The 20,357-nt window shown below is 35.5% G+C and overlaps 2 protein-coding genes and 1 long non-coding RNA gene across 5 annotated transcripts; 2 read left to right on the plus strand and 1 right to left on the minus strand.

The window, feature by feature from the left end:
- Positions 1 to 62: 62 nt before the first annotated feature.
- On the plus strand, positions 63 to 5,125 carry LOC117610971 (uncharacterized). Of its 2 annotated transcripts, XM_034338836.2 has the most exons (3): positions 63 to 215; positions 911 to 1,421; positions 2,109 to 5,124. In XM_034338836.2, the coding sequence occupies exons 1-3, from the start codon at positions 63 to 65 to the stop codon at positions 4,367 to 4,369; spliced, it is 2,925 nt and encodes a 974-aa protein (XP_034194727.1). In that variant the 3' UTR covers positions 4,370 to 5,124. The 2 variants fall into 2 exon arrangements, with proteins under 2 accessions (XP_034194727.1, XP_034194726.1); XM_034338835.2 differs by having other exon boundaries at positions 911 to 5,125.
- On the minus strand, positions 3,009 to 6,223 carry LOC117610983 (uncharacterized). The gene is made up of 3 exons (XR_004583048.2): positions 6,083 to 6,223; positions 5,861 to 5,989; positions 3,009 to 5,711 (listed from the first exon to the last, which is right to left on the minus strand). It is a non-coding gene; the product is annotated as an uncharacterized LOC117610983 (long non-coding RNA).
- On the plus strand, positions 5,708 to 20,273 carry Megf8 (multiple EGF like domains 8). 2 transcript variants are annotated; one of them, XM_034338828.2, is made up of 24 exons: positions 5,708 to 6,064; positions 6,502 to 6,816; positions 6,900 to 7,063; positions 7,174 to 7,451; positions 7,521 to 7,705; positions 7,788 to 8,142; positions 8,261 to 8,499; positions 8,571 to 8,804; positions 8,883 to 9,170; positions 9,249 to 9,386; positions 9,463 to 9,707; positions 9,784 to 10,401; positions 10,475 to 13,369; positions 13,432 to 13,856; positions 13,923 to 14,266; positions 14,343 to 14,548; positions 14,626 to 14,905; positions 14,975 to 15,209; positions 15,287 to 15,313; positions 15,381 to 15,696; positions 15,774 to 15,949; positions 16,018 to 16,271; positions 16,531 to 16,718; positions 16,795 to 20,273. In XM_034338828.2, the coding sequence occupies exons 2-24, from the start codon at positions 6,612 to 6,614 to the stop codon at positions 17,647 to 17,649; spliced, it is 9,150 nt and encodes a 3,049-aa protein (XP_034194719.2). In that variant the 5' UTR covers positions 5,708 to 6,064; positions 6,502 to 6,611; the 3' UTR covers positions 17,650 to 20,273. The 2 variants fall into 2 exon arrangements, with proteins under 2 accessions (XP_034194719.2, XP_034194725.2); XM_034338834.2 differs by having other exon boundaries at positions 15,008 to 15,209.
- Positions 20,274 to 20,357: the final 84 nt, after the last annotated feature.

Raw genomic sequence — 20,357 nt, forward strand, 5'->3', positions numbered from 1 at the left:
ACGAGCTGAGAGACGGAAGAGTGTGCTTTGTGGGTGTCTGAACGGACGGTAGTCAGAAAAACATGGAGAATAGGCCGGCGCCGCTTCGTTCCAGGCGGGTCTGCCGATTCTGCTTGACGGAATCCGAGCCACTTAGCTTCATTTATGAAAGGGATCATAATAAACCGTTTCAAGTACCGCTTACCCTGCAGATCATGTCGTGCGTCGCCATAGAGGTAATTATTTTCTTTGAAGACGACGTCGACCGCCACCGATTCATTCTCTCACTACCTTTCATACCATATTCTTGAGAAAGATATCCTTTTAAGTGTCGCTGTTATTCAATACGCATTATTCTTATTTTGTATTAACAAAATTCACCTTTGTTGAACTATTTGTTATCACTGATACATTTCAATTAATAAAATGAATAGTAGTCAAATAGACAACTAATGATCTGGATAATGCAGATATCATATTTACCGATCGAGTCAAATGTTTTCGACGCCTGAATATCCGATCACAAGAAATGTTCTTGTGCTGATAGAATAAATAATATATATTAATTAGTAACAAATGATAAACAATTTCAAGTTCAAAATTTTAAATGCATGTTGCAATTGAAAAAATAATTTTTGTCATCGATAACTTTGTTTAAACGCTGCGATGGTAAAATATACAATTAGATATGATTACGATATTTTCTACTACCGATATTTAAGAATATACAAATATATTTATTTTTTATTATCATTATTGATTTATCTTTCAAAATGTATCTTTTTCACTGTAGTGTTTTTTATTTTACAGTTTCATTACATTCCTAATAAGTATTTTTTTTAACAATATTTTTTTCTATCATAAACAATAATTTTTTACCTATTACCTTTAATGTATTAAATTACTAATATGTTAACATGTTATATTTCAGGTGTATGCAGCAGATGGAATGCCACAAATGATATGCAGCATGTGTCGCTGGAACCTGGACCGTTCCTACAAGTTTAAGCTTCAATGTAAGAAAGCAGATGAAGCATTAAGAGCGTATCCATTATCTGGTGTTTTACCAAGACCATTTCCTCCAATTCCAAATGATCCACCTGATATGAATAACAAGCGACCTTCTGAACAAAGGTCCCAAAATGAAGGTGCTAAAAAACCTAGAGTTGATAATGGTGATAGGGAAAGACGAGAAAACCGGGAACGAGACAGAGATCGAGAAAGGGAACGAGACAGAGATAGGGAACGTGACCGAGATCGTGATAGAGAAAGGGAAAGAGAACGAGATAGGGATAGGGAAAGAGGAAGGGAAAGAGATAGGCAAGCAGAAAAACAAAGAGAAAAAGAAGATCAACATGATTTCTATGAAGAGGAACACGACGGTGGTAGCGAAGGTGATCAAGAGACAAACAGCACTAAAGAAGAGCTTAAATTAGAACCAGGTGAGATAAGGGTACATGCATGTGATCAATGTGATCGTACTTTTCCTTTACGTCAAGCTCTCGTTCTCCACGTTCAAAGAGCTCATCGTGACCGCAATTATAAATGCACAGAATGCGACCGCATGTTCTTCTCTAAATATGATCTTGGAAAACATATGACTACACATTCGGAGGAGAAACCATTCTCTTGCCCAGTATGTAACAAACAGTTTTCAAGAGCAAATTTGCTACAGCGTCATGAGAAAGTTCATAGAGACGAATTACGTTATGGCTGTCAACATTGTGACCGTGAATTCTTTACAACCGAAGAATTAGAAAAACACGAGGATTCTGTGCACAAAAAAGAGAAACCCTTCCAATGCAATATTTGTAATAAGCGTTTCACATATAAACAAGGTCTGGAACGTCATGAGGTGCTACATAACGAAGACAAGACATTTAATTGCGAATACTGTAAGGAAGCATTCCATACAAGTACAAAGTTAGCTCGTCATTTAACAACTCATGCTGGACATCGACCATATTTATGCAAACTTTGCCCTCGTTCATTCCTGCTATCTCATCATTTGACCAGACACATGCGGACACATTCTGTAGAAAAGCGTCATGTTTGCGAGGATTGTGGTAAAGCATTTAAACGTAAAGAGAGCTTAGAAGTACATCAGCTAACGCACACAAAACGCACAGGTATGGGGTTGACATGCGATGTTTGCCAGGAGTCGTGTCGGAACAGAGCGGATTACGTCACTCATATAAAACAACACATTGAAGCTGGTGAAAAAATGGGACCAGATGGATTGCAGCCAGACAGTAAAACTAAACTCGAGTTAGATTCTGACGAGGACGAAGAGGAGGAACAATATTCGGATGGAGATGACGATTACGAGCCACCAGCATACATTGTCAAAAAGCTTCCAAAACCAAGCAAACCGATGGAAAGTGAGGAGGAACAAGACAGATCTGAAAAAGACGAGAATCAAAAGGAACAAGTCGTATTCGTACGACACAAGGATGGAAATATGATTAAGAAAACTATCAAAACATTAATGCCTATTCAACGTAGGGAAGTACAAGATACGAAGGTGAAGCAAAGTCCAAGTAGCAATCAATCTCAGATGAATGCGAAACCTTCGCAATCTAAACAGAACGACGAACCTCCAAAATCTTCTCGCGTGGACGAGACAGAAGCACAAGTCCAAAAGATTGTAGCATCTGTATTCAAGGAGCACAAGATTCCTTTGAAACATCAAAGCGGTCAAGAACAAAATAAAGATTCACCTACGTCTGCGAATCAAGCAAGATCTCAGCAAGGGCAAAGTAATTCACAGAATCAAGTTTCAGGTAAAGAAGAGAAAGTGGAAGCATCCCCGTCGGTCAGTGGTACACCCAAAGCTATAAATACTATTAAGGTAATAAAAAGAATTGTTGTGAGGAAACCAAGTGGGAGTACCGAAACAACAACTAGTGCAATAAAAGACGGAGATGGAGCAGGTACCAGTCAGACACACAGTGGGCACAAAGTTACAAAACGGGTTATCGTTCGTAGAATCATTCGTCAAGGAGATACTACGAGAGAAGTTATTATGAATCCAGATGGTACAATAATAGATCCAGCAGAGTTAGCTAAATTACCAACTGGCAATGTTGTAAAAAGGGTTGTTGTTAAGAAACCTCTTGATAAACATCAAAGTCTTGTTCAAGCTGTAATGCAGTCACCTACAGACGTAAAACAATCATCTAGTACAGTAAAAAGTAATGACTCCTCTCTAAATGAATCTTCCAAGTTTGAGTTGAAAACATCTCAGTCTACAAGTACACCTTCTTCGGTAACGAAAACAACTACTGTACAAAAACCTATATTAACCCGAGGTGATCAAGAAACTAAAGAGAAACTAGAACAGCTGGAGAAAAGAGTGGAACAACAACGCTTAAAGATAGAAGAATTAGAGGCACGTAAGCAGCAAGAATACGAACCTCTCGAGGAGTTGTCACCAGAACGCCACGACGAATCTGATGATGAACAACAGTTACCTTTGAAGAGAGTATTTGTGAAGAAGAAGCAAAGTATGTACGACGAAGAAAAAGAGTATACTGACACCGATGTGACAGTACATTCCACAAATCCTGCAACAACAACAGCACTTGTGACAACAACTACGACAGTAAAGAAACAAGATGTTCGTTCTGAACCGGAACCAGAGAAAAATAAAGCTGAAAGTGAAGTAAAACAAACAGAAAATGTACAGAAAGAAACAACTTCAGCAACACCAAAACCAGTAACTACGATTTCGACAACAGCAACACCAACAACTGTTACTGCTGGTAGAAGAGAAGGTAAGCAACCATTGATAACCAGCTCTAAGGTTTATGGAAATAAGAAAATTATTGTTGTAAAGACAGAAGAAACATCAGAAGTGGACGAAATGAATAGAGAACTATGTGATATATTAGATTCAGCTGACGATGTAGCCAAGATGCAAGAAACAGTTCTAAACAATCTCACTCAAATATCGCCTCTTGCTGAAACTTCTCAGAAAAGTTTTGATGACAAAGCGAAAGCAGGTCCTTCTAATGCAGATAACGATACATTGAAAGAAGAAGTTATCGGAACCGAATCCGAAGATCAAGAAATGAGCATTAAACTGGAAAATGTTGTTTCGTTGGAAGTGGTGGATTCGCAAGAATCTGACGTTAAAATGGAAGAAACAGTTTCTGAAGAACAAGTCATTGAACAACCTGAACAAAATTCAAATTTAACTTTAGATGAACAAGATCTTTCGGAATCTACGGATATTTTTGAACCTTCAGACAATGTATTAGAAGCTCAAAAGAATGAATTATCAGATTCTGTGATAGAACTTGATCACGACAGTCATACAATTAATTTGAACGATACCAACGAGAGTCAAGATAGTCTTGAAGACAAACTTCAACAAATGGAAGGATGAATTTTTCTCCTATATAACATTGACTAAAGAAACGTACAGTGAATGTCTGTTTAATAGAGCTTTGGTTTAAAACCAAAGTTTTCATTTAAACAAGAGTATACTTTCAATTACGATTTTATAAATTCAAAACTTGACCTCTATACATTTTGGACAGATATTGATAAATAATGATCGTTTTATCACCAGATTTATTAATCGCATGAGCTTGAAGTAATCTATATGTTACTATTATATTACAATCTAAACTTCCTTATGTATCTTTCATTTCCTTATGTCAATTGTAGGTAGAATTATATCTACAATGTTGATGATTATAGTAAGGTATGAAAATAAGATAGTGCCTAGTAGCAAACATTTCCCTACATTCTTCGTAACAAATTTCATTTGAATCCTAATGAAGAATTCATCGATCTTTCGCATAAAATATAAATAAACAATTCATCTTAGTTGACAAAGCGTGTAAATTTCAAGTACTTCTTTTAAGTGTCTGACTTATCATTAGATATATCTGGTATATTTACCTTTGGTAAATACCAGACAAAAGATGTACATATGCCAGGCACCGTTTATTTTGCGTATTCTTTGTGATTGTCAAAATTTTTTACTCGACATAATTACGGAATTACGTTATATTCCCATTGTTATATATAAATATGACTCCACTGTTGGGAACAGACAAGGTACTTTAAAATGTTAAGCTTAATGTAACATTTAATCATGATGATTTTATGATGCTGAAATAGAAATGGTACATAGATTATTCAATATTCTCTAAACATTTAAAGCTATGTATCAAATACAAAGTATGGTGTGTGAACGTAATACTGAATGTTATTTATTTCCTTTGACAACCATCTCCCCCTTCCCTCAATTATATGCTTATTAGCCAAAATTTTTATAAACGCGTAACAAAGACAACTATAATAGTTTTCAACTTTTGTATTACGTGGGCAAGAAAATTTCAAAAATTATTCGAACAGTGTCATCTAGCAAATGGGATCTGAACTAAGTATTTCTAATCAGTGACTACAGATGCAGAAGACTGGACATGCCTATGTTGCTGAAGGTTCATGGTTAATGGGATCCCAAACACTCCCAGATGAGGTTAGGTCTGCGTGCAGAGAGCACAGCCGGTATGATAATCGTGCCTGTTTTACCAACACCTCGAACTGACATTTAAAAAGACAATTTTCACTCCCTTTGATTCTATTTTCTTTTTTAGAAATCAGTCAAAAGCAGCACAAGACTGAGCAATTATTATTATAATTGTTTGACAAACTTGTATTCGTGTCATGTCATACTGATACAAGACATCAGCGTCTCCTGGTACTCGAGCGCAGACCTAAAATTTGCATCAAAATCACAAGAGTAGAGTTTGGAGGGCCTGGGTGTACCCAAGATCCATGCTTACGAAATAATTGCCGTTTGAGAATGCGACTATTGAAAGTATAGCAAGGTGCAGATTTTTTTGACGTGTATGTGTATACGTACATAATGTTTTGATTCAATTCCAGCTGAGGTTCTATTGTATCTATTTAGTTAAAGAATGTTCCTTGATTTCGTTTCGATGAGAAAAGTATAATCGAGTGTCCAGTTCCCTCGTTGTTTGTCGCTATAAGTCTTATAATACGATTTTTATGAACTGACATTTGTTACAATTTTTTTATTTGATCAGTGTATAAAATCCTGCAAATGGTATGCCTCGATACTTACATGATCACTACACAACGTGACTGTGATGGTTGCATGTTTAATTGCTGTTATTATAAAATTGTGTTTGTACTGTAAACTCAATAAAACTAATAGTTAAACATTTTTGTAAATAACTGTGACATAAATTTTATTGCATGCCGTTAAACAAATATATAATAATTTGTTTATTTTTGTGTATATTAAGTTTCTAAGTAATAATATTCTATTGTTTTATTTGTGATATCATTGTTGTAGCTATATAGAAAACATAATGTGATTTTCAATAAAATTTATGTATGTCATTTTTGTACTAAATCAGTTACATAATGCTAAAACTAAACTTACAGTTGTCTTGCAAAATTGTTATAAGTAGTACACTGTTTTTATAAACAACAAACAGCTGTAAGATAATGAAAGAAATAAAAACTATATTTTTTCAGATATGATTTCTTACATGAGTCCCATACAATATAATTGCTCAAAAAACAATCCAATGAATGTGGATGATGAACTTTATTGTATCAAACATTAGTGAGGCGAATATACTGTAATGGGGTGGGTCTCATCCACCACAATATGGATCATAATGTGGAGTTGCCTATTGCGGGGCTTTCAGTTAGCTCCGCAAACATCTCCAAAACAAATTCCATGTGATAAAACAAGGAAAGTTTTTACTGAATCTTGGGGAATCATTAGTGATGGACCTTTAGGTTCAAATTATACTCAAGATTCTCATTGTGAATGGCTTATAAAAGGTAGACAAATTTTTTAATGTATTTATAACAATGGTGTGGTTATTAAATGTTGTGATTATTTAATGTTGTATAATGTTTTACAGCTAACAACAGCCGTCAATTTATTACATTAAGTTTTCGTACAATGGGAACAGAATGTAGTTATGATTATGTTTTTGTTTATGATGGAGACTCTTTTCGATCTCCGCTCCTAGGTAGTTTCAGTGGAAAAACAGAGCCACAACAAGTGACATCATCATCTGGTTATGTAAGTGGATATGAAATTCTTTGATGATAAGTTGTATATGAGTAATTCATTTTCTAAGATTATTAAGAAATATTACCATTGCTATAACTTTCAATTGTATTTCATTGCAGATGTTAATCTTACTGTATAGTGATACAAATTACGTTTTGGATGGTTTCCATGCAGAATTTTCAGTTACAAATTGTCCAAATAATTGTACAAATCATGGAAAATGTATAAATAATACTTGCTTCTGTGAAAATGATTGGGGTGGTAGAGATTGCTCTAGAGCTCTTTGTCCCAATAATTGTAGTTATGGTGGGGAATGTGGTTTAAAAAGATGCCAGTGCCATAATGGATATTCAGGACAGTCTTGCTCATTACATAAAACACATCCTGAAGGAAATAAGTATGTTACTAATTATACTATTAAGTACATTCTTTCAATTACTTTCTAATTATTATATCTGATAAATAGGTGGCATTGGCTTTCTCATTCAGAAGGTGGACTTAGGCCAAGAGCAGCACATACAGCAGTGTATATAAAAGAAACTGATTCTCTTTATGTTTTTGGTGGTTATGATCTCAATTATATACTCAATGATCTGGAAGTCTATCAGTTTAGTACAAGTCAATGGGAAGATGAATATGGTAATGTACTAGGTAAGTAGCAAACACTAAAATTATTTATTATAATTACAGAAATCATATTACATCTTCTACATGTCATATATTCTTAAAACAGAAGGCACCTCATCTGCGGAATATTTAGATCCTATGCTCATTGCTACTGAGTTAGAACGGATAGGAGCGGGTGCAAAGGAACTGTACGGTCTTCGTACGTCGTCCCTTATTTGGAGAGTACTTTACAGTATTAAAGACAATAATACTTTTAGTTTACGTAATCATGCAAACGCAGAAAATGAACAGCATGGTTGGCCCGATTTTAAAAACGCAGCAGAACATAAAGAACATGAAAAAAGAACCCAAGATAGCAGAGATGGTGAATCAAGTAAAAGTACAATTAGGATAGAAAGAAATGATGATCTGAAAAGGAAACATTCGAGGCATCCTAAGCCTCGGTATGCACAAACAGCAAGGTAATAATAAGATGTACAGTACACAATTGCCCTCGGGAAGCCTATCGTAGATTTATCAAACTTCAATTTAATATTAAATCACGATTAATGGTATTTTTATTCCTTATGATTATACTAGACATCGTCGAAATCTTGAAAACTTAGATCTTTATCAAGAACTTCGCGCGGCAAATATAAGAAGCGACGTATTAAATTGGGAGAAAGAAAATGCTGATGATTCCATTGGAGAGAATATTTTTAGTCCGGAACCTAAATCCGAAAAAGATGAATCATTTAAACATGAATCTACAAATCCACCAGTTGATGAATTACCTAAACCGAGTTCACGATATGGTCATGCTGCCTGTAGATACGAGGGTCAGTTGTGTATCCATTAAATAAGAAAAAAAAATAATGCAATTATAATATGACTTACAACTTACCAATAGGTGGTTTTGTTATATATGGCGGAAAAGTACAAGATGGTTCTTTGTCAAATGAGTTATGGCATTACAATGTCAACACACGTTCGTGGACATTACGGGCTAAAAATTCTCCATTCTACCCACCGCAGTTGACAAGACATACTCTTACTTTAGCGAATGATTATATTTATCTTTTTGGTGGTAGCACGGTTGATGGTGAATTTTCATCGAGTCTTTATAAGATCAAATTGAATTTATGTAAGTTTATATTGTACTTAACGTGTTTTAAATACCCCTTAAGATAAAAAATAATCTAAATTTATTTTTCTACTTTAGCCGATCCTACAGTAAGTACAGAAAGATGGAAAGAAGTACATCCTCGAGGGGGAAAAGAATTAGACGTACGCGTAGTAGCACATTCAACTGTATACCATCGCGCCACAAATTCTTTGCTAGTTTACGGAGGAGTAGTAGCTAGCGTCGCACGATTTAGTAAATTATCAGATAGAATGTTTGTATTTCAACTTGACAGAAAAGTTTGGTCCGAAATTCATTACCCGAGAGCGCATTTAAGAGATACTTATGTTCCGAGAGAACGGGCATTTCATACTTGCAATATTATAGGTAATTAATCTTTCAAGATTAAAATTACCAATGAACTAAGGTATCAACAATTCTTTTTTTTTCCAATTAATCTTGCAGGGAATTATTTAGTGGTGTTTGGTGGATATTCTCACAGACATAACAAAGAAGAAATTTGTTATGATAATCAAATGTATCTTTACCACTTAGGCTGTCACGTTTGGGTAAATCATGACGTATTAGGTTTAAATGACAAAGGTAAATTAATATTTTAATGATAAAAAATAAACATTTAATTTATTTTATTTTAAAACATTTGTTCTGATATCTGTAGATTCTCGTTATCCAAAGCAACAAGGAGTATTTGCACACGCGGCAGATGTACGAAACGGAAATACTTTGTTATTAGTTGGTGGTTATCATGGAAATGTAAATGCAGATTTACTTGCCTATACATTACCACCAATGCTTGCGCCTGGAGACGAAGATTACATAGAACCTGAACAGATTTGTTCAAAACATAAAAGTTTAATGGAATGTTCAGCTAATCCAGAATGTGGTTGGTGTTCAGCAGATGAGGTATTATCCTAATACACAGAATCTTCCATATTTGGTTAGTACTGATTTAATGTCATATATTTTTCATTTATTATAGATATGTTATGGTAGAACAATTGGTAGTAATTGTACAACTAATCTCCAAACGACTCGTTGTCCAGGCGTTTGTCCTGCACTTGGAGATTGTCATTCATGTTTGATACACGGTCAACCTGGCGGGGGTTGGGGTACGACTGCCCGCGGCAAAAAATCTGTATCGAATAAATTAAATCTCGGAACTTGTACTTGGTGCGTTCAGAACGCACGTTGTCACCACAAAGATGATAATTATGGGGTTTGTGGTCTACGAGATGATACACCATTACAAATACCTGGATGGTGGGGTCCGAAAGGCACGGAAATTATAAAGGTCGAAGAATGTCGCGAAATGGATAAAAGACCAGGATTGACATTTTTAAAATATAAACCCCCTGTAAATTTTAGTCAACCCGATTCGGTTACCATAGTCAATGCCACTACAGTAGATTTCAATGTACCATCCATGCAAGGTGCAAAGACAGAATCTGCCCTTGGTGGAGAAATGATTGCTAGATTAATCGGCTTTCTCAGACCACCTCACTTCTATTGGGATAGCACAGTGGAACATCTAAAAATTTGTGTCAGTTATAACAGTGCCACTCTACATGTATCACGAAGCGATGATCCTCAAGAATTGGTAAGTAACCTTTGCATTTGGAATTAATTCAGAAATCATTTATTTGCTACCTATGTTTTCTTACTTTTGTTAGGAATTAGTTGCAAATTTAACTGCTGAGACATCGCAGTGTATTCCAACGAAATGGCCCGACGGATATCAAATGATGTTATTACCAGGACGATATTTATTAGATTTTGAATCTAAGAGAATGGTTACGACGAGTTACGCGTACGCTAGTAAAATGGAAATAACTCACAATAAGAAAACCGAGAATCCAAAAGTTTTTACGTTCGAATATCTTGAACCATATCAAAATGGATCGTGTCATCAATATAAAAACTGCCTTCATTGCTTAACTGATTCTTCGTGCGGTTGGTGTGATATTATTAACAAATGTCTTTCACGTTCCACTAACGAGACTGAAAGTTGTATAGCTGACGTAGAATGGGACGAAGATGGTACTCCAATCCGTGAATGGCATTATTTAACCATCACTCCTTCAACTTGTGCTAATTGTTCTAATTACATATCTTGTGAATCTTGCATCGGTAGCAATTTATGTGAATGGTGGACAGAAGAAGCTCGTTGCGCACGAATAGGGAGACTACCTAATGCAGTTGTTAGTCTTGATCAGTGTCCAATTCCCTGTAGACAACGTTCGAATTGTACACAGTGTTTGGACGAACGTGGGAGGTGTGTATGGTGCGAAGCTACGCAGGAATGCTTCTCTTTCTCGGTATACACGTCTGAATATCAATTTGGATTATGTCGAGAATGGATGGATCAAGCTGGTCTAATGGGAGTAACATCAAGATCTGGATCGTCTCTAACAGGCAATGATCAGTGCAAAAGCTGTAGTAGGCACACAAACTGTTCTAGTTGTTTACATTCATTAAGCTGTGGTTGGTGTTATAGTTTAGAAAATCCTATTATGGGAGCATGTGTACAGGGAGACTTCAATCAGCCACACGTCAATTGCAGTTTAGTGATTAACGATGATCAGAATACAACGTTAGAATCTGATGAATCAGGTTGGGCCTACGCTCAATGTCCAGACGTTGACGAGTGTGATTTAGGCCTGCATGATTGTCATCCTAATGCAGTGTGTACTAATACCCACGGTAGCTATAGTTGTCAATGTAAGAAAGGTTTCAATGGCGATGGCAAAGAGAATTGCACGAAAACCTGTTACGAAAAATGCGTTAATGGCTACTGTAGCGAAGCACCTGATTACAAATGCGAATGTTATCTTGGATGGACAGGACCAGATTGTAGAACGAATTGTGGATGTTACAATCATTCCACTTGTGTACAAGGCCCAGGTATTTGCGACGAATGTCAAGGCTGGACTACCGGTAGATATTGCGAAGAATGTAAAGCAGGCAGTTACGGTAATGCTATAACACCACTTGGATGTAAAAAGTGTAATTGTAATGAACACGGAGACAAAGATTTAGGTATCTGCAATCGGTCTGGTATATGTTTCTGTCGTGACAATACCGAAGGGGATATGTGCGAACGTTGCAAGAAAGGATATTATGGTGATCCAAGAGACGGTGGAATGTGTTATTACGGTTGTATGTCACGAGGAATGCTTGGAGGCGAAGGAGCTGGTAGACAAGGTCTTGGCAGCAGACACTCGCAGTCATCTTTATGGGAAAGTCATTTTGGAGACTCACCAACAAGAGAATGTCTCTGGATAGTAAGCCCAAAAACAGATCTTTCATCGGATACTATGCTTTCAGCAACTCAGAGTGTAATACAATTTACTATACACAGCGATATAAATGTTAGTTGCCAAGAGAACAGCGTCTACGTATACGACGGACTTCCAGAATTTGTTTCATCATCGACTAGTCATCAAAGTCAGCTACTTGGCGTTTACTGTACAGAAAGTACAGACTACCCTGTAACTGTGGAAGCTAAGTCTGGCTTCCTTACTGTTCATTATAAACAACTAGATGAAGTGGAGGGTTTTAATGCAAGTTATCTGATAATGACATGTAACAATTGTCCTGGAAATCGAGAATGTCGCAACGGAAACTGTTTATGTAAAATCGGTTTTGTAGGAATCAATTGCGACATCGAAATATGCCCTAACAATTGTACTTCGTCGAAAAAACAAGGAGTTTGTGATAAAGGCTATGGACGCTGTGTTTGCACAGCTGATTACGGAGGTCGCGATTGCTCCATTAAGATTAAAGAACACCAATTAATATTTACTGAATTATTTAATTCTGAATATTTAGCCGATCACTTGGATCATCTCCGAAAAACTCTACCACGTTTTGGTCATACATTAGTTGCCGACAGAAGGGGTAGCCTGTGGATGTTTGGAGGATATTCACTCAGTCATGGTCCTTTAAATGATATCAGATTATTCGATACCAAAAATAATACATGGATGCCAATTACTGTCGAATCTACTTCAGAAGCTTCTATGCCTCAAGGTAGATACTTTCATGCAGCCGAGATTGTGCATAGTAGACAACAGATATACGTTTATGGTGGATTATCAATGAAAGAAGAAGACATTCAAGGATTATCGAACAATACACTGAGCGACTTTTGGAAGTTCAGTTTGCAAAATCAAAGATGGATGCAAATTATACAGGATGAGTTTAATAGAGAACCATCACCTTTAGCCGGCCATACATTGACTCTACGTAGAAGTGGAGAATCAGAAAGTCTAATATTGATTGGAGGATTCAGCCCTAAGTATGGATACCTTGATACAGTATGGGAATTCAACTTGGAGACAGAAACTTGGGATACGATAAATACAATTGGTAATGGACCATTAGGTGTTTACGGGCATTCAACTGTGTACCATAGCAAGTCGGATAGCTTTTACATTTTTGGTGGATATACTTATGCAATAAATCGTACGTTTATTTCCAACAAATTGTATGCACTGAATTACAAAACTCGAACGTGGTCTGTGCTTCCACCATTTGATGATGATCTTACCGATGGAAATAGTTTGGTAAGTAAATGATTATTTAATTATTTTGGGTAAATAAAGATTGATTGGTATGATGATTGCAGCCACAAGCTAGATTTCTTCATTCTGCAGTCACCACTGATGAGTACATGGTAATATTTGGTGGTCGCCAAAATCCGCATAATACTTCTGATTCGTTGATCGCTTATAAATATTCATGTAATTTGTGGATCCGTTTAATAACGAAAGACATGGAAGTTATTGGAAGTCCACCACCACCTGCATATGCCCATGCAATGACTCACGCGGATCCAGAATCTAATGCGGTATACGTTGTTGGAGGTTTTGACGGTGGAATCAAAAGTCACGTCACTCTAATAAGCATTCCTGAAGATTTGTGTAATCTTTGGACGGATAAAATAACTTGCAGAAAATATTTTGGATGTTCGTTCTGCTCTGTTATTACAATCAGTGGGAATAACGCTTCTTTCTGTTTCTCTAATGAAGTTTCAGTTAACAAAGATGATCGGTAAATGTTCACCGTAAACACTTCACGTGATCATTTTTCAAAATACTAAAGCAATTTCTGTTTCAGATGCGATATTAATGTTACCCAAGCTCAACGATCAAATGGAATATTTTGTAATTCAGAATGGATGGCAAGTAGAAAATGTCAAAATTTTAAAACTTGCACAGAGTGTTTAGCAGAATGGCCATATTATAAAAATGAGGAGCCAGTATGTAAATGGTGCACAAACTGTCCAAGTGGAAAGTGTATACCGTCTGAGAAAGTTTGCGATGAATTAAATAAATGCAGCATCAGGCAAATATCCATGGCCGACGTGAATCAGTGCGGTGAACGGCAATGTCCAGCAAGTGATTGTGAGAAGTGTAACAGCCTCGAAGGTTGCGTGTGGACAAGACAGGTTTTAAAAACTTGTAAGTTTCAAATAGAGATTAGAAAATGTAACAGCAGTTATTAACAGTTCTTAATAATTTTTATAAATATTCTTAGCTGAATTGGGATTAGCAGTAACCGGTGAACCGGCATATGATTGGAATTGTGTACCGGATTACATTTTTGAGAGATCAAGCATCAAAATGGGAAGCACGCAATGTGAAAAACGATGCGCAGAACATAAAGATTGCAAAAGTTGTTTAAAGGGTACAGGAGCAGAAGGTGGATGGCGAGAATGTCGATGGTCGACACAACTTAACGAAGTAAATAAAACAATTATCAAAATTTAAATTGAATAATTAACATTACTATAAATATCTGATTATTAAAAAAATTCTAGTGCATTTCTCCATCGTACCAACCTCTTTACTGTGCTGGAGGCGTATGCGGATTAGTATTGCGAAGCTCGGATATGGATCATTGTCCTGAACCATGTTCTGTTTTCAAGCAGTGTAACACGTGTTTAAAGCATTCACACTGTGGATGGTGTTCTTTAGATTTAGCTAATATAACCGGTCAAGGAATATGTACAGAAGGTTCACTTGAAGCACCTACAGATCATCCAGCTGGTGGAACATGTGAAATGTTATACTACCAACAATTCCCTCAGACTGAACCACGTATGTAAAACTAAAGTACAATTTCTAAATTATCATCTCCCTATATTAATTTTCTTTAAACGATTACAGCATTCGTAACTACGACATTTCCGCATTATTTAGAATCTTCAGAAGCTCCGGACAATGTTACAATGTTAATTCCTAGCGTTTCATCAAAACCAGTATTTTCTTGGCACTATGTACGATGTCCCCCAGAAGACGAATGTACCAATGGACACCACACATGTTCCCCAAAAAGTGAACAATGTTTCGATTTGACAGAAGGATTTGAGTGTTTGTGTGGTGATGGATATAAAACTGCAAGGTACATTTATTTCCTTTCTATTAGCTCTAATAACATTAATTTTAATTAAATAATTCAATGATTTATCTTTATTTCAGTCCGTCGTCGTTTAATGAATTTGGAAGGTGAGATTTCAACTTCAGATTCATTATTATTATTTTTTAATATATCTAACAAATATTACATTTTTAGACGAATTTGTGTACCAACGTGTACGCAAGGTTGTGTTAGAGGAACTTGCGTAGAACCAAATGTTTGTCGTTGTGACTTTGGTTACGTAGGTGCCAATTGTTCCATTCAATGCCAATGTAATGGTCACAGTAATTGTGCAGGCCCAGACAAATTAGATGTCTGTTTAGAATGTCATAATAATACGATGGGACCACAATGCGACAAATGTCTACCATTATTTGTTGGAAATCCAGCTGATAATGGACAATGCGTACCATGTCTTGAATATTGTAACGGGCATACACGAATTTGCATTAACGAAAGCATGACTGTACCGGTAATTTTAAAGTTAATTTCACGTTTTAAAGATATATACATTAAAATTGAATAAATCATATGTGATACCGTTTATAGGATCCAAATTCCATTGACAAAATGTCTATAGAACTTTTAAAGAAACAATTGGTCGAAGGTCCTGTAGCCAAAGCAAAATGTGTAAATTGTGGGAATAACACTAAAGGTGATAAGTGTGGTGAATGTATGACCGGTTATTTCAGAGGAACAGAAGATCCTCGTGCTATCTGTCGGCCGTTAGTATTTTCGAGTTTTTGCATTTTGAGAGTGTTTATATTAATTAATAGATTATTTAATATTGTAGTTGTGAATGTCATGGGCATGGATTCACTTGTGATCCCGTAACAGGAGAAAAGTGTAATTGTGGTAATAATACAGAAAGTGAACCATCCTGTGCTAGCGGTCCGATAAAAGGTTCAAATACCGGCGGCCCGCCATGCTGGATGGTACAATGCAGTAAATGCAAGGAGAACTATGCTGGAACACCAACCATGGGTCATCAGTGTTATAAAACTGTAACTGTCGATAACAAGATGTGTTTTGACTCGAAGTTGATAGGTAAGTTATTTACCAAGTATCTATAAACGTGTATTATTTCACCATTTTGTTTTCTGTCATATTTATTGCAATTTTTCTACCATATACATTCATTGTATTCATGCACTAAGCACTTTAACTAAGTATTACTTTTCTTGAATTGCAACATTCTATTATATGTGAAGGATCTTATGGTTCGTACTTCTCTCACGATGACAAGTGTTTTTAATCAACATTTATGCATCATATATTATTAATACATTGTCTTAATCAATTACAGACGAGTGTAAGATGAAGCCAAAACCATTGAATCCCGGTCAGACGGTATTTTACATGGTACAACCTCGTTTTATGAACGTTGATATCAGAGTTATGGTAGATGTAACTCAAGGGGCTTTAGATCTATTTCTCAGCCCGCGCGACGATTCTTTCGTTGTTACTTTAAATTCGTCAACAGGCTATCAAGATGTATGCGTTTGAAATATTTCTATTATTCCACATATATTAACTTCTCAACTCTATTTTAACATTAACTTATCTTTAGGTTGAACTGGACAGCAGATTCGTGTGGCATAAAGACCAGCACAATATGTGGCTCGATGAACATACTCGTAGCTTAATGAGAATCGTCGAATTTCATCCGCACAATACATTTTCATTTGCATCTAATGGCACCACCACAGAACCAACTTGGAATACCGGCCCTCAGTACATTGTAATGGAATGCTTCGCAGAAGGTTTGGCTACTTTTTTAACAATCGAGAACAGAAACACGTTCTTAGTGGTAAGGAACCTTACAAATCGATTAGTGTTAACTTTGCCACAAGATAAGCACGAACTTCATCAAACAAAGTTTCACATCGCGTTGAGAGCAATTGATCCAGTTTATCCGGAAACAAGCGGCCGAGCCGCGTACGGGATGATCTTTTTCCGGCAAGATCAACTTCACATAGATCTTTTCGTATTCTTCTCCGTGTTCTTCTCCTGTTTCTTTCTATTCTTAGCTGCTTGCGTAGTCGCTTGGAAAACGAAACAAGCAGCCGACGTACGAAGAGCACGGAGAAGACACGTTGTCGAAATGTTACACATGGCTAAGAGACCTTTCGCTTCAGCTACCATCATTTACGATCGAGATGGTAACGACTGTAGTCCAAGTTCGCCTCAGCGAAAAAGTAGACGCAATAAATTAGTTAGCTTTCACAGTGATGTTAAACCAGTAGCAGTGGAGCCTACCGATGACGGTGTTGCGGCTGTAGCCACTGTCTTCATCAGATTACCTGGTGGTCGACAAGCTCCAGTTAAATTGGCTCTTGGCAGCTCATTGATACTATTAACCAGAGTGTATCCGGTTAACAGTAGAGTGTTCCTAAGGCGTAGAAACAGTCACGCGTTAAACTGAGCTTCTTTCTGTAAAAACATCTTTCTTGCTATCTTTAAGTCTGCTTAAGCTCTCAGAAAAAAAAGAAACAAAAGGAAGTAACGGTCATTTTTATTCTTTATTTCTGCTAATCATTTTTTCATTGATCTCAATCTGTTTTAATGGTCGATTTGTTTATATCATCTGCATCATTGTGCATATTGAAGCATTTCCTATGAACAGCGTATATCGTTGAATTTTTGTATAAATTTAATAATCCGTGATTTTAAAATCATCGAGTTTAACGAATGATATTATTTACTACACGTATATGTCATCGTCGACATTGTTCAATGTTCGCCAGTAATATGAACTCTTAGGTATAACGATTGTATTATAGTCGCAAAGAAACAATTGTAAGGGTATTTAAGATAAGTAATAATATATATATATGTAATACATATAGTGTCATACCATTCCATGACGAGACTGTATGTTTGTACATAAGAATCTGTAATTATGTATTAATTCGTAATTTACACACTTTTGTAGAACCATTTTATGTAACAGGACATGGTTTTGTGTCTTGGAACATTTATAGATACTTTCAGCGGAAAGTGAATTATTTTATTGAGTCGTCTTTAAAAAAAAATTTATAGGATCATCTATTGAGAGATACGAACAAAAGAAAATGCGAAGGCAGCTGCAAGTATTATTCTCATTAGCAAGATATGTTTATGATGTTTAGATTAAAATTTTGCATACAATTATGAAACATTTGAATAGCACTGAAATTCTTTGTCACAAAAGTACACGAGACAAAGTAATTTTATTATTGTCACGATTGATATTAAAACATTTGCTGTTGAACAAATTGTAAAGCTTCAAGTGATAATATGTCAGTGTGGGATTTCTTTGCGATTACTTTTAATATAATGAAAAAACGCAATAATATTCGCATGCCAATCAACGAAAGTTTCTAACAGCTAGCATATAGAGTGATTTTCGAACAAGATGTGTATGTATAAACTTATGGTCATGTGCAGCTTGGGCTTTTCTTAATTAGAGGACAGAGGACAGGGTTCTCCTAAGATTAAAGTCCAAAGAAGCCTATGTTGCACCCGAGTGTACATGTATGTATGCTGTTAGAAGTTTCATTAACGCTATCATTTCAAAACGAGTTATGTCCGGATCGTTTAAAAATTAACAGTATTAGAAGAGTTGGTTAGAAAAAAGCTCGAATAATGTGTGAGTCGAAAAAGGTTCCTATACCAAAATGAAAAAAATAAAAATAAAAAAGAACTGATGAGAAATAAGGAGCGCCGTAGCATTAATGATATATTATTTATAACAAAAAACAATAAGGATGTAAAGGATTTTAATTAGAAGAAATTGTAAATACAAAAGATGCACATTGCAGATATTTATCGACACCATATAATACTTTCTAATTGTAAAATATATTAATAGCATGATCATCGATATCGCCTCAAAATGAAAAAATGAAATGTGTCCTTTATCAAAGATAATGAGCCAAGGTTACGTATTAATCAAAACACATAGATAAATAAAATAGGGTTTTGATGTAATAATATTAATAATTAATAGTAAGAAGAATTGTAATAAGCTAACTAATCCAGAAAGTGAGCAATGTAGTGACATAGATGTAAATATCATGAGGCGTTTACTCTTCTTTTTTCTTCTTTTTTGCTAAACTATTATCAAACGAGTTTTAATATATATATATATTTTGTACAGAATCGTTCTTGGGATAGTTGTTATTCTGGTTCGGATATTTCTTATCCGTATTTGTAGAAGAAGCTCTGAAAGCTTTGTACTGTATAGTCTTTTTAAATTCTTCTTATATAATTCATTTTTATTGATGTTACATCTGTAAGTCACTATTGGAATAATATTTTAATGCATTTATTTTTGATAAATAATATAGAATCAATCATATTTTCTGTAGATACAGAGTGAAATTTTTAAGCAATTTTTTCAGAGCAGTTATGTGTGTCATTAATATGTTAAAAAATGCACGGTTGTTCCTTGATTGGGAACGGTGGTACACTGACGTATGAGAATGTAACATGTCTTGTCTGTTAAATCTCTAAATTTATTTCTCTTTTTCGTTTTCATGAGTCTCGTCATTACGTTCTTGTTAACAAAATATTTTACATTTCTCTCTGATTTTCATCGCAATACATAGGTATTCATTTACCTTCACGCGACCAACTATCCTAACTCTTCATCAGCAAAATTTACGCAAAAGTCTGTAAGCATATGTATAAGATATAAATTAACGTATATGTACATTTATATAGATCTACATGAATAGATATATATATATATACACACGTGAATATATGTATATTACACAATTTATATATATTACACGATGAATGTATAATTCTCGGTTGTACAGATCTGAGCGTTATCTCCAAAATGTTCTATTTTATATATAATTATTACATTGCATTCAATGTAAGCGATATCTTCCAATGCCGGCATTGCATCGCGTTGAAAAAACGTTTGTAACATTATGAGACACCGTCGTTTATAAAATATTAAAGAAAAGGTTGTGAGGTCTGGGTACTGTGGGGATCTCTTTAAGGGGTTTACCACTTTCTCATGGATTTATTTGTATGTATTATGGGGAGGAATATCAGGTTGTGCTAATGAAAATTAATGAATTGTATTGAGACAGCTTTAATAAACATGTGTAAAATTGGGTTTCACCTAAGGACTTT

The sequence above is a fragment of the Osmia lignaria genome, chromosome 3 (genome assembly GCF_051020975.1).
Source record: "Osmia lignaria lignaria isolate PbOS001 chromosome 3, iyOsmLign1, whole genome shotgun sequence".
NCBI lineage: Eukaryota > Metazoa > Arthropoda > Insecta > Hymenoptera > Megachilidae > Osmia > Osmia lignaria.

What these genes read in the sequence shown, in the direction of transcription:
- Megf8 (XM_034338828.2), top strand. Translation starts at nt 6,612, where the DNA reads ATGGGGTGGGTCTCATCCACCACAATATGGATCATAATGTGGAGTTGC. An exon ending in GCGATGATCCTCAAGAATTG is followed by an intron (nt 10,402 to 10,474) that starts GTAAGTAACCTT and finishes TACTTTTGTTAG; the next exon opens with GAATTAGTTGCAAATTTAAC. An exon ending in ATTCCCTCAGACTGAACCAC is followed by an intron (nt 14,906 to 14,974) that starts GTATGTAAAACT and finishes AAACGATTACAG; the next exon opens with CATTCGTAACTACGACATTT.
- LOC117610971 (XM_034338835.2), top strand. Translation starts at nt 63, where the DNA reads ATGGAGAATAGGCCGGCGCCGCTTCGTTCCAGGCGGGTCTGCCGATTC. An exon ending in TGTCGTGCGTCGCCATAGAG is followed by an intron (nt 216 to 910) that starts GTAATTATTTTC and finishes GTTATATTTCAG; the next exon opens with GTGTATGCAGCAGATGGAAT.